The sequence below is a fragment of the Hoplias malabaricus genome, chromosome 11 (assembly GCF_029633855.1).
Source record: "Hoplias malabaricus isolate fHopMal1 chromosome 11, fHopMal1.hap1, whole genome shotgun sequence".
Classification (NCBI taxonomy): domain Eukaryota; kingdom Metazoa; phylum Chordata; class Actinopteri; order Characiformes; family Erythrinidae; genus Hoplias; species Hoplias malabaricus.
The window spans coordinates 33,759,077-33,771,511 of record NC_089810.1 but is presented as its reverse complement, the minus strand read 5'-3'; the positions used below and the strand labels follow the sequence as shown (position 1 = coordinate 33,771,511).

Below are 12,435 nucleotides of genomic sequence, written 5' to 3'. Positions count from 1 at the left end.
CTCTCACCCCCCCCCCACCCCCAAGTGACCACATAACTTTAACTGTGATCCTCTCAACTTCTTAAAATCTGCCGTAATGTGCTAAAGTTTTAGGCGTCTGCAAAAATGAGATTTATAATCTGTTCATCTGAGCAATTAGAATTTATATACTCAAAAAAAACACAAAAAAACTAATATTATAGTAAACCCAACCTCATTCCAATAAGTGTGATATCGTGTGTGTGTGTGTGAATCCATACGACCAAGGAGAACATCTGGAAACACACTTTGCTCTACACACTCGCTCACAACACATTTACTTTATAGACAAAAAATCCTTTTACTGTGTTTGTTTTTGTATTTATTATAATTAAATATAATTTTATACAAGCAAGAAACATGTTGAGAAGATAAATTATTTTAAATAGTATGTTGTCATGGGAATCGTCTAAGTGCAACCAGGAAGGAAGACCAAGCCCCAAAGTGATTCTCAGGTCCGAGGAGAAATCAGAGGAATAAAGACACAGAATCAAGTATTCACTCAAATCTCTAGTTTATTCAAGCATTTGTTGGAGTATATATAGGACCCCAGTCACGTACACCACACTGTCATGTGCCCCTTCGGCACATACACCAAGCATCATGTGTACCATCTAGTCATCATTACATCATACAAATCTCATTGCACAAATCCAGACATTCCTAATCTGGCATCTTATGCTATACACATTTCTGTTGTCTTGTTTTCACTTGTCAGCATAATGTTTGCAGACGGTTAGGTCACGTTTTCCACTCAGGATGTTCTTCAACATCTAGAGATGTTACTTCTCTAATTTAACTACAGAAGTGCATTGTTAAGCACTTTCCCTCCCCACTCCAGGGTCATGTCCTTAAGCACACTATGTTCTACACTTCAATCCGGATGTATGTGTCTATAACAATCATTATAGAGTATATTGGTGGATTATCATCATTATTATCTCATTACAATGTTACATTGCGTTTTCCCATCACAGTAATAATAATTGTTAGGTGTCCACGGTGTTGGATTTGGGAAAAGTGGCATGGGATAACAAGGTTGCACAGTTAAAGATATGGAGATGCATGCAGTCTTTCTCTCTGGCTTTGTCTCTCTTTTTTTTCCTCATTTGAAAAAGTCAACCTATTTCTATTAAGGCTGTCTCTTTAAGGGCAGCATTGTCTTTTTATTTTGAGTTTATTTGATACAGTGCTTTACTTGTCCCATAGTATCGTTGGCATGATCTTCATCTAGTTCTCCAGGAGCACAAGCAGCTCATGGTATTTTGTAAAGAGCTCATTGAGGAAGTCTCCTCTCTGTTGGGTTGTTATTAGTCTATAGTTCTGTCAGTGTAACTGGAGCCCTGAGAGACATTATTATTATTATATTTAAATTATTGTATTTATTATTTTGTGTAGGTGGTTGGGAATGAAACGTTGAAAGGACGGCCAGCCAAACCAGTCAAAGTGGCAGAGAGTGATGTGGACGTGAGTATGAAATGATCATACAGATATAAAATCTTCTTCCACCATGGCTGCATTATACATTACATTTAATACATTTTTACTGGATACGTTTCTGACTTTTGGGTGTTAAATATTGGTTGGTGTTGGATCCTATAGTGGAGCTGTTCCTGTTTAAAATCAGAGAAATTACAGACCAAAGAGCCACAATCAGCTTCGTCAAGACTGATTTATCACGGTCAGGCAGTCATTCAAGAACATTGTTCTCCACTTCACTCACTTCTCCAAGACATGGGGTAGTTCCCTCATAGAGCAGCACAGATCGGCCCGAGAGTGGGAAGCTTTTCTAACAGGGCCCAAGAAAACACACACATCACACACTTTCTACCTGGGAAACATTCACTGCACCAGCATATGTTTAAACGGGAGCTGGAGTCACAATACTCTGGAGTCCTGGCTGAAGACTCGCTCTGAAGAACATTTCCACCTTCAGCTTGTTGATTTTTTACATATTTTATTAATTAACCAATCAGGAGAGAGCAGACCACACCCTGCCTGGTTCCTATTCATGAGCAGCAGATTGTTTAATAACAGAGAAACACCCACACGGTGAGCAGAGCCATGTGGCACAAAAGTACATCTGCCTGTAGATGCAGAGATTCTCTAATATCAACTTAATATCACATCCTGGGGCAGGAGGGCGGTGCAACTCAGAAGTGGACGCATGATGTTAAACTAGAACTAGGGGTGGTCCACAGAGACAAACTACTAAAATGCTTAAAAATTTGTGCCGTTTAACTTTGTTACTGAGCTCTACACACAATCCACAGTTGAATTCATTTTGAAAAATGAGGAATGTTATCTTCACATTAACAGCGTCTTCAGAAATGAGTGCCGTTAAAACTTTGTCACATTTTTCATTTACTTTTTTTAAAAAGTTTCACTTTTTAAAATGTGAAACTTCGAGACTGTCTTTGTTCGAACCGTTTGAGTGAGTAGATCAATCCCTTTCAGTAGGAGAGCCTCCGGTTCTCATGCTTCGCATTGTTGTGGCACAGAGAATATTTAATCCCCAACATTTAACAATTTATAAAGCCACCATCTGTCTGCAGATATGAATATTTCATGGAATTAAACAACAATAGCTCCGACACCAAAGAAATTACATGTGTGAATAATTCATTTCTCGATGCTGAGTTCAACAGAAGTGATTATGAGAACTGTACTCTGCAGTGGATCTGTTTTGCAGTTTGACTTTAATGGTCTTTTAATGGAAACTTCTCAGACACCAGGCTCATTCCGTTAGAAACAAACCGCATCTGAGCTAAAATAATGATAATAAATGCATTTATGTTGGTTCTCCTGACTATTCTTTGGTTTACTTTGCATTACTTCTTTTTTATGAAAGACTATAAATAAATCATGGAGATGTGATTAAAAGTAATACAGAATGCCAGCAGTTTTTCAACTGAATGTAAACATTTGTGCTCTGTGATAAATGTGTTATAGCAAATTGTGCACTGATACGCACTCTATATTCCATTATAATCTAAAGTTTTATGAAGCTGTGGACATACCCCTTCTTCTCCACAGTGGAGCACAATACTGGTTCTTGTCTGTGACCTGCTTTGGGCCAAAATCCCACAGGCACCACAGCAGGGTTCCCCCCTGTCTCTAAACAGCTCTGTTCAAAATGGCCGCATTCAGCACCTGTTCCTTTAAATGATGAGTCGCTAGGTGTTCACACTGACCCAAGTGCACAGCAGCGAGGAGCAGAAGCCGCTTTTGTTCGGTTCTTCTTTCTTGTAAAATGCCTGACTGATCAACCTTAATTACATACTTTATTACAGAAAGAAGTGAAAGTACATAAAACCCTGCAGATATAAATAGATTAGTTATGCAGTAAAGAGAAATGTGTGGCTGTGCATCCTCTGCAGTGTAGTTTACAGAGCGAGAGTGACAGTGTCTTGTTGAGTGTATATACACAGTGTGCTGGTGTGTATTGCCGGTGTATTGTAAATGCTCCTTGTACAACTTATATATTCAGAAGTTATCGCAGGTCATTGTTTGCTGTGAGTGTCTGAACTGATCTGTTTTCTTCGGCAGGTGAAACTGAGTCGTCTGTGTGAACAGGACAAAATCCTTCAGGAGCTTGAGATCAGACTGAGCACGTTAAAGGAGGACAAGGTACTGAACCATTACTGTATTTCTGTTTCTGCCATTTACCTGACGCTCTTATCTAGACTCACTGTGGCCAAAGTAGAGTTTGGAGTCTTGCCCAGGGACTCTATGTTGTGTGCTGCTCACCTGAGTCTGGATTCAAACACTAGCCTTTGGCATAGAAACCTGGGCTTCTTAACCATGACACTGCACCACCCATTCACCAACTCTCTCTCGCTATCATGTTTTATTGACATGACAGATAGGTTACATTTGCATTCCCAAGGTCTGGGGTACAAATTGAAAGCTTTTTAAAAAAAACAACTTTTTTTTTTTTAGAAAAGTATTATTTAGAAAATTGAACATAATAGAGTCTTGGAGACAGTTAAATCAGAAAGGAGCAACATCTTAAACCTAACACTGGACTGGAACTCTGTCTCTCTCTCTCTCTCCCCGCCCCCCTTCCCCCACCAGGACAAGCTGGAGTCAGTGCTGGATGTGTCTCACCAGCAGATGGAGCAGTACCAAGGCCAGTCTGCGCACATAGAGAAAATCGCCTACCAGCAGCGTCTCCTTCAGGAGGATCTGGTGCACATCCGAGCTGATATCTCCAGAGTGGCCACGGTCAGTCTGAGCCCAGAACAACACCCGCTCAACCCTCAGACTCATACTGTGTGTTTGTTCAGAAATCCTCAGTACAGTACTAGAACATCCACCCTCAGTCTGTCTGTTTGATTGTGTTTTGTGCAGGAGATGGAAAGAGCCTGGGAAGAATACATCCGGCTGGAACAGTCTGTGGAGAAACTGAGAGAGGCACTAGAAGCCCAGATGAATCGCTGCACATTGCCTCAGGTCGGTCTCGCTCTCTCTCTCACTCACCCGGAGGAGTTATTATTATCGTTACACTTATATAGCGCCTTTCTAGACACCCAAGGACGCTTTACAATCTACACTGCTCAGAACGCTCAATTCACACACACACACACTGGCGAGAAGCGGCAGCCAAACGCGCACAGCGTACTCTCAACCAGAAACGACCGTCCACCTGGAGGACTGCATCGGGCACTAGGGTTTAACCCAGGACAGAGCGCCAATCCATATCTGGGCTCACACATACAGACATTCATTCACACACCAGGACAGTTATTAGAGAAGCCAATTCACCTACCCTCCATGTTTTTGGACTGTGGGAGGAAACCGGAGCCCCCGGAGGAAACCCACGCAGACACGGGGAGAACATGGAAACTCCACCCAGATGGGACTTGAACCCAAGATCCCAGCGCTGGGAGGCGAACGTGCTAATCACTAAAACACCGTGCCGCCCGAGTTGTATGTGTGAACTCGACCACCCGCAACATTCGCCCCGGACTTTATCTTCCTCACGCTCTAGTATAGACTGCATGTGTGAACACCCACTCCAGGACATCTACGGACCCCATACTCTGGAGTTCATGTGTGAAAGAGGCATAACTGTCATTGACACACAATACTCTCTGTAAGGATTTTGGGTTGTGGATTCATTCCCCTCCTCGGGTCACTCTCTGTGAGGAGTGTGTTGTGTTCTCTCTGTGTCGCTGTGGGTTTCCTCCCATTTTTAAAAACACACAATGGTAGATTAATTCCATTTGAAAAATTGTCTACCTGTGATTCCAGGTAAATCTCTGAAGCAAAATTATCAGGTCGAAGCGCTTACAGTAGTCAGGTCATTCAAAGTGCTTTACAAATCAGATAATACAGATGCAAGAGAATTGAAGAGAACTGAAAAATATAAAATGCATTTGGATTTTCCTGAGATTGAGCACCTCAGGACAGCATCTGCTTTGTCCACAAAAATATGATAAAAACATTTTTAAAAAATGAAAGCTAGAAAATAAATGAATGATGGTCCTAGCTTGTCACAGCTGACCATTTCAGTTTAAATGTGTTTCATTTCCAGTAAAACACAGGAACCTCTGCTGCTAAATATAACAGAAACCTGGATGTGTTGGGAGTGTCCAGCTCTGGCCTTAATTACAACGTCCGGAGCTGCTTTTGGTTTTTTACTGAAATCTGTCGTAAATGGATAGTATTTTCTGCTCCTTACAGTGCAGTCAATCCAGAAATCATGAGGTCTCTGCTTTGGGAACCTCTCTTTGCAAATGTTTGTATTTCTAAAACACATCCTTACGCATCCTTTCAGACCCCTAGTGTTTTCCAGTTACTGTTAATTGATGGACAGACTTTTAAACTTGAGGATGTTTTTAGATCTGAAGCAGGAATGGAGATTAGATTTTCCTCCTATTTCATTTGTTTGTATTCTGTAACCACTTCATCCCATTCAGGAATCACTGAACACATTGTATTAGTTGATTAATTTCTTGCTATCAATTGTTTCAACTGGAAATTAATGAAGTGTGATGTCGAACGTCAGCTGAATAAAGCGTGTGTGTGTGTGTCTGTTTAGGAGAAAACACAGTTGAAGAGAGAGCTGTGGAGGATCGAGGATGTTCTGGCTGGCCTCAGCTCCACCAAAGATGCCTTTCAAATCACCATTGACTCGGTGCAGAACCCAGGTGAAGCTCTATATGATCTCACTTTTGACGATCTGTTGATTCAGAGAAACTAATGAATGTGTAAACACGAGGCCTCTCTGTGTGTGTTTGCAGAGAGGAAACTTGTGCCTTTAGTGACAGAATTGCCTTCAAGGAGTATGGCCCCGGCAGAGATTCACAGCCCCCAGCGCAGTCTCACGTCCAGCCCACTGCCCACTTCTGAAAACTCCACCCAGCATTCTCAGTCTGTGCCAAAGTGGGTACGTGCTCTGTGCCGCCAAATGGAGTCGCTACAGTTAATACAATCATTACTTCAGATACAGACTGAGCGCCTGAATTGAAAATATGAATCTTCCAGGAACAGCCATTCAATGAGATTGGTTTTAATCTGCTGCATCTGGTGCTTTGTTAACAGGCAGAAGACCCTGCCCCTCCAAGACCACCTCTGCCCCTCTACTACAATGAGGACATACCCCCCGCAGTTCCTCCCCTGCCAAAAGAGACTTCTATCATCAGACACACATCTGTGCGTGGTCTGAAGAGGCAGTCGGATGAGAGGAGACGAGACAGAGATAGCGGCTGCATTAATGGAGACTGCAGGGTCAGTTCAGTTTGTTTCAAAAGGATTTTGAGCTTATAAAACAACATTCACAAATGTGTAAATACATACATGTAAAATGTATTGGTATGTTCAAATATAATATATATAAATAATTAAAATTTATAAATGTGTAAGCACTGCAACTGCTGATTTTTGACCCTGCAAGTGTAACGGTACCAATCTGCGCATACGGCTGCACTTCTGTTTGTGTGAACTGCAACTGCGGATTTTTGATGCTTGAGCTGACTAGCTAACCAATCAGCACGCAGCCCACTCACTAACCAATCAGCACGGAGCCCACTCACTAACCAAGCAGCGCGCAGCCCACTCACTAACCAATCAGCGCGCAGCCCACTCACTAACCAATCAGCGCGCAGCCCACTCACTAACCAATCAGCGCGCAGCCCACTCACTAACCAATCAGCGCGCAGCCCACTCACTAACCAATCAGCGCGCAGCCCACTCACTAACCAATCAGCGCGCAGCCCACTCACTAACCAATCAGCGCGCAGCCCACTCACTAACCAATCAGCACGCAGCCCACTCACTAACCAATCAGCACGGAGCCCACTCACTAACCAAGCAGCGCGCAGCCCACTCACTAACCAATCAGCGCGCAGCCCACTCACTAACCAATCAGCGCGCAGCCCACTCACTAACCAATCAGCGCGCAGCCCACTCACTAAACAATTAGCGCGCAGCCCACTCACTAACCAATCAGCGCGCAGCCCACTCACTAACCAATCAGCGCGCAGCCCACTCACTAACCAATCAGCGCGCAGCCCACTCACTAACTAATCAGCGCGCAGCACACTGAGTAGCCAATCAGGGAGCATAAGATTCCGGCGCTTTCTGTTTACCTGAATCAGTAGGAGCAGCGGTTTTAGTTTTGCGTTCCTTATTTAAACACCTTAAGAATACATTCCCGTTATTAAGTCCTCCCCGCGTTATTTCTGGAAGCACTTCTAAAGACCTGCCTTGTGTTTCTTAACTTTACGAAGCCACTCGGCGTCTTTTTTCTCAGCATTTTGTTTCAGTTAACTGTGGACCATTTAAGGTGGAAGGGGAAAATTCAAACAAGACGCTGGGAAATAATTAATACTTAACAATTGGGAAGGTCTTCCTTAAGGCAGTTCAATAAAGAAAACCTGGGTGTTGGGTGATGGGAGGACCTGGTCAACTTCTTATTCAAAATCGCCCACTGAATTTCCCATCAGTTTCCTGAAGACATTCACACAAACAGAATGATGTGTTAAATGCAAAATCTCAATTGAAAAAGTCTCACTACTACTACTTCTCTAGGCCCAGTTTATGCACATTTGAATGAGTGTGGGCAGGTCTGAAATACATTTAGTACAGTATCAGATATGTCCATATCTGACAGTTTGAGAAGGAGATATGATTGAGTTTTGTTTGAGCAGAAAAAAAGCAGTGGTTAAGGGAAGAACTGTAACAACATATGCACAACAAAAAGGCTTTGTGTGTGTGGTGTGTTTTTTCTGCAGGGAGAGCTACGATCTTACTTAAGTGAACCAGAGCTAACTGGGAGTAAGGACATATGTGACCAGAGTGGAGGAGGCTACCTGACACTCCCAAACAGAGGTGCACTTCTAGTTCACTACATTTTCATGCACTATGGAGTAGATAATTTAGGTCATAAAACTGAGCACAAACACCTTTCAGACATCTCCAGAATCTGTAGAGACTGCGCCGTCAACTCTCATCAACTGTCTGTGAGGTGGCTGGTGTGTTCTCCCTGTGTCAATGTGGGTTTCCTCCGGGTGCTCCGGTTTCCTCCCATGGTCCAGAAACACACGTTGGTAGGTGGATTGGCGACTCAAAAGTGTCCATAGGTGTGAGTGAGTGTCGCCCTGCGAAGGACTTGGTGTGTTCCTGTCTTGTGCCCAATGATTCCGGGTAGGCTCCTGACCCACCGCAACACTGAACTGGATAAGGGATACAGACGATGAATGAATGATATTCTCCTCCTCCTTCACAGTGAAACACATGTCTGTTCCTAATAAAATGTCTGTGACCTGCTTTGGTCAAAACCCCACAAGCCCCACAGCAGCAGTTCTCCCCGTTTAAACAGCCCTCTTCGGAACGGCCTGTTTTAGATTATAATCCTTTAAAAGATAATGAGCCACTCTCTGTTCACCCTGACCCAAGCACACAGAAGTGCAGAGCAAGGAACAGAAGCTCTGGATTTTAGCCTTTCTTCTCTGTTCTCGATTTTTTTCTGTTTTTACTCAGTGCTCTTATTTCTCCTCATTAGTTGTGTCTGTTTTGTTGTGTTCAACCTCAGTGTCCATTGGTGTGATTAAACAGACTCAGACGTGACATCAGAAGTTGAGCAGAATCAGAACGGCCCGTTTTATACCATGATTTCCGACTTAGACAGCACACAGACAATTGACTGGGTGGTCTTGTTTCGCAGTGTGTGGGTTGACTGTGAAGGTTTCCTCTGTGTCCTGCAGGTCTGTCAGGCTCGTTGTTCAGACTGAACCAGTCCTCAGTTTCCTACAGCACTTTGAGAGGAGACTCACTGTTGATGGTGAGTACACACCTTGCTGGAAAACAGAGACATTGTTCGTGGAATAGTTCTCCCTCAAAAGCAAGGATGCTACATGATGTTTCCCGTCTCTATGGATCTGCTCAAACTCTTCCTGTGTTTGTGTGACCCCACAGGAAAGACCGAAGAGTGCCTTGGAGCAGCTGTACTCTGGGGAGTCCCGGCAGCTGCCCCTGCGCGAGAGGATGAGCGTGGAGGAACAGCTGGAGAGGATGAAGAAACACCAGAGGGCGCTGGTGCGCGAGCGCAAACGCAACCTGAATCAGGCCGAGCGCCAATCAGCCAGTTCGCGGACTTCCTCTCGCACCGTCTACTCAGACCTGGGACCAGTACGTTACCCCCTCCCTCACAGACACAGGGACCCTCGCTATGCCCCTCCCACATAGGGCCTGACATTGACACAGCTAACATGCTAACACAAGACCTCCTCCTAAGCTTGTCCTGTGCTGGTGGTGCTGCTGCCTGTTAACCTGTCTTGAGCTGAAACGGGCCGGGCCGCGAATACCAGATTTGGCTTGTCTGCTGTGGTCAGGGACACAGAGCAATAAGAGGTGACAGTCCTGGACATGACCTCTGGACCTCTGACTTGTGAATGTAAAAAAATAACAAAATATGCCAATAAGAAATGATCTGCTCTGCTTTAGCTTTTTCTTACGTTAAATTTTAAACCTTTTTTTTTATTGTACATTTTCTCTCATGTTAATTTACGCAATTATTTATAAAAAAAATCATCGTTAATATATTTTCTGATAACATTTGTAAGCCTATATTTTATATACATTTAATACGGCCGGAGGAATTCTGACCTACTGCCTCGTGAATTTGAGTAAATCTTCTGTCATTTTTTGGTGATCTACTGGGTAATAATAGATAGAGATAGAGATATATAAATATATATATTTATTTTGTGTGTACAATCATTTTCATTCATAAACCTCCATAGCTGACCAAATCAGTAAAGTGCCTCCTCATCCTCTGCCATGCCTCATCTTCCCTCTGGAATCATTGGCCGGATGTACCAAAGCATTTAGTGCATATTGCCGTTGTCTTCTTGTGCTATTTCTTCAACAGTAACTGGAGCCGTGTGCCAGTGTCCACCCGTTACTTGTTCTCGTAATCGAAATAACGTGTTGGAATCATGCTAAATGCTTTCATGGCTGCAGTCTGTTTTTCGCTCAATCATAGCTTACCTTGCTGCTGCTACTGAATTTCACGATTGCCACCTCATCAGTTTCCTGTTTACACCCTTGTCTGTGTAGAATGGGTTTCAGTGCATGTAACCAGCAGTGCTCTGACTTTGAGAAGAGCACAGGCACACTTCACAAATACTGACTAGCTTGTGTTAGAGTAAAGCCAGTGATAGCACTTAGATAGTTTGACGATGAACAAAGCCCTAGCACAGAAACACAATCCATGGGTTAGTTACACAGCAGTCGGGATGCACAGTGATTAGAATCGTATGTTGATAGATATCTGCCCATGTACTTGGTGTACTTCAAGAGAGTAGAACATTTTCAGAGATGCGGGATGAGTGTCCTAAAACCTCTGTGACCTACTGATGGAATTTCGCGGTTTCCTCTTCTTTTGGAAGCTATTTATGCTAATGTTCTGAACGTCACAGGTACTGCCGCTCCGCTACACGAGGCAATGACTTGATCCCATTACCAGCCCTTTATGGGTAAAGATGAATGTCTGTGGTATTAATAATCAGATACTGATTGTTGTTGTGTTTTGCTGATTTCTCTAGCAGGCACCAGGGACTTTGTTGATAATGTTCAGTGCTGAATATTGCCTAGAATCAAATGTATATCTATAAATAATATAGATAACTTTAAATATATATATATTCCAGTCAATATGTGATGTCTAATAATCGTAAAGCCAATTCCGTCTACAGCAGTTTTTGCTTTACTTACCAAAGTGCATTACCCAGTGTTATGCTCTGATGTGCGGTTAATCATATTCTACCCTCAGCCTAGCTGGCATTACTGACCAATCCATGGGGAGTGTACTCGCTGTACCTGATTAGTGGGGGAATATAACTGTCGTAAAAAAAAAACAATGATTCTTCATTAAATCACTACAGCTATAACACAAAGGGACAGTCCTCTAGACAGAGCCTGGTTCTGGACTCCACATCTTCTCCTGACCGTTCTGTTCACACTAGACTCCACATGGAGTTTCAACCCCCCCCACCCCCATCCAAATGGACTCAACAGGGAACACATGGATACGGCGACTCCTCCACACCGTAGTCACTTTATTTTCTAATGTAGAACTTTGCACTAAATATAAATAAAAAGAAGGACTTCTCATAAACACTGAATGTCGTTTGTCTTTGCTGTAGGAGTAGGACGTGTCCAAGATCGGCCAAGAATCATGCAGTGCTGTCCTGTTTGTGTTTGAAGAATGCGGTTATGGAAAAATAACATGTCCATGTTTGAGATATAGACGTGACATTATAGCCGTTATTCGCTGTCGATGTTTTTCCCAGAAATAATTGCGTTAAATGCTATTATTGTCATTTTCAGACCATTTTATGGCACAATGTATTAATGAATTTACACCACTTTAGCAGAAGTTAAGAATTTTCTGACACTGGAATTGAAATATAAACAATGGTTAAAAATAATAAAATTAAAAATAAAATAAAAGTTTTTAAACAAATTTACATAACGGCTCCAGAACAGAGAACGAAACAGAGCGAGCGGCTTCTTCCTGTGTCTGCATGGGTTTCCTCCGGGTGACTGTCTGTGAGGAGTGTGTTGTGTTCTCCCTGTGTCTGCGTGGGTTTCCTCCGGGTGACTGTCTGTGAGGAGTGTGTTGTGTTCTCCCTGTGTCTGCGTGGGTTTTCTCCGGGTGACTGTCTGTGAGGAGTGTGGTGTGTTCTCCCTGTGTCTGCGTGGGTTTCCTCCGGGTGACTGTCTGTGAGGAGTGTGGTGTGTTCTCCCTGTGTCTGCGTGGGTTTCCTCCAGGTGACTGTCTGTGAGGAGTGTGGTGTGTTCTCCCTGTGTCTGCGTGGGTTTCCTCCAGGTGACTGTCTGTGAGGAGTGTGTTGTGTTCTCCCTGTGTCTGCGTGGGTTTCCTCCAGGTGACTGTCTGTGAGGAGT

General features: G+C 43.4%; 1 protein-coding gene across 3 annotated transcripts in view; it reads left to right on the top strand.

The window, feature by feature from the left end:
- Window positions 1-12,435, top strand: part of plekha7a (pleckstrin homology domain containing, family A member 7a) — an 82,421-nt gene that overhangs the window by 64,702 nt on the left and 5,284 nt on the right. For all 3 annotated transcript variants that reach the window (XM_066684680.1, XM_066684679.1, XM_066684681.1), the window contains 10 exons: window positions 1,417-1,485; window positions 3,568-3,648; window positions 4,096-4,245; window positions 4,372-4,473; window positions 6,065-6,173; window positions 6,267-6,412; window positions 6,568-6,753; window positions 8,259-8,355; window positions 9,231-9,307; window positions 9,442-9,654. In XM_066684680.1, the coding sequence (XP_066540777.1) occupies window positions 1,417-1,485; window positions 3,568-3,648; window positions 4,096-4,245; window positions 4,372-4,473; window positions 6,065-6,173; window positions 6,267-6,412; window positions 6,568-6,753; window positions 8,259-8,355; window positions 9,231-9,307; window positions 9,442-9,654 (1,230 nt within the window). The remainder of the gene's footprint in view (window positions 1-1,416; window positions 1,486-3,567; window positions 3,649-4,095; window positions 4,246-4,371; window positions 4,474-6,064; window positions 6,174-6,266; window positions 6,413-6,567; window positions 6,754-8,258; window positions 8,356-9,230; window positions 9,308-9,441; window positions 9,655-12,435) is intronic.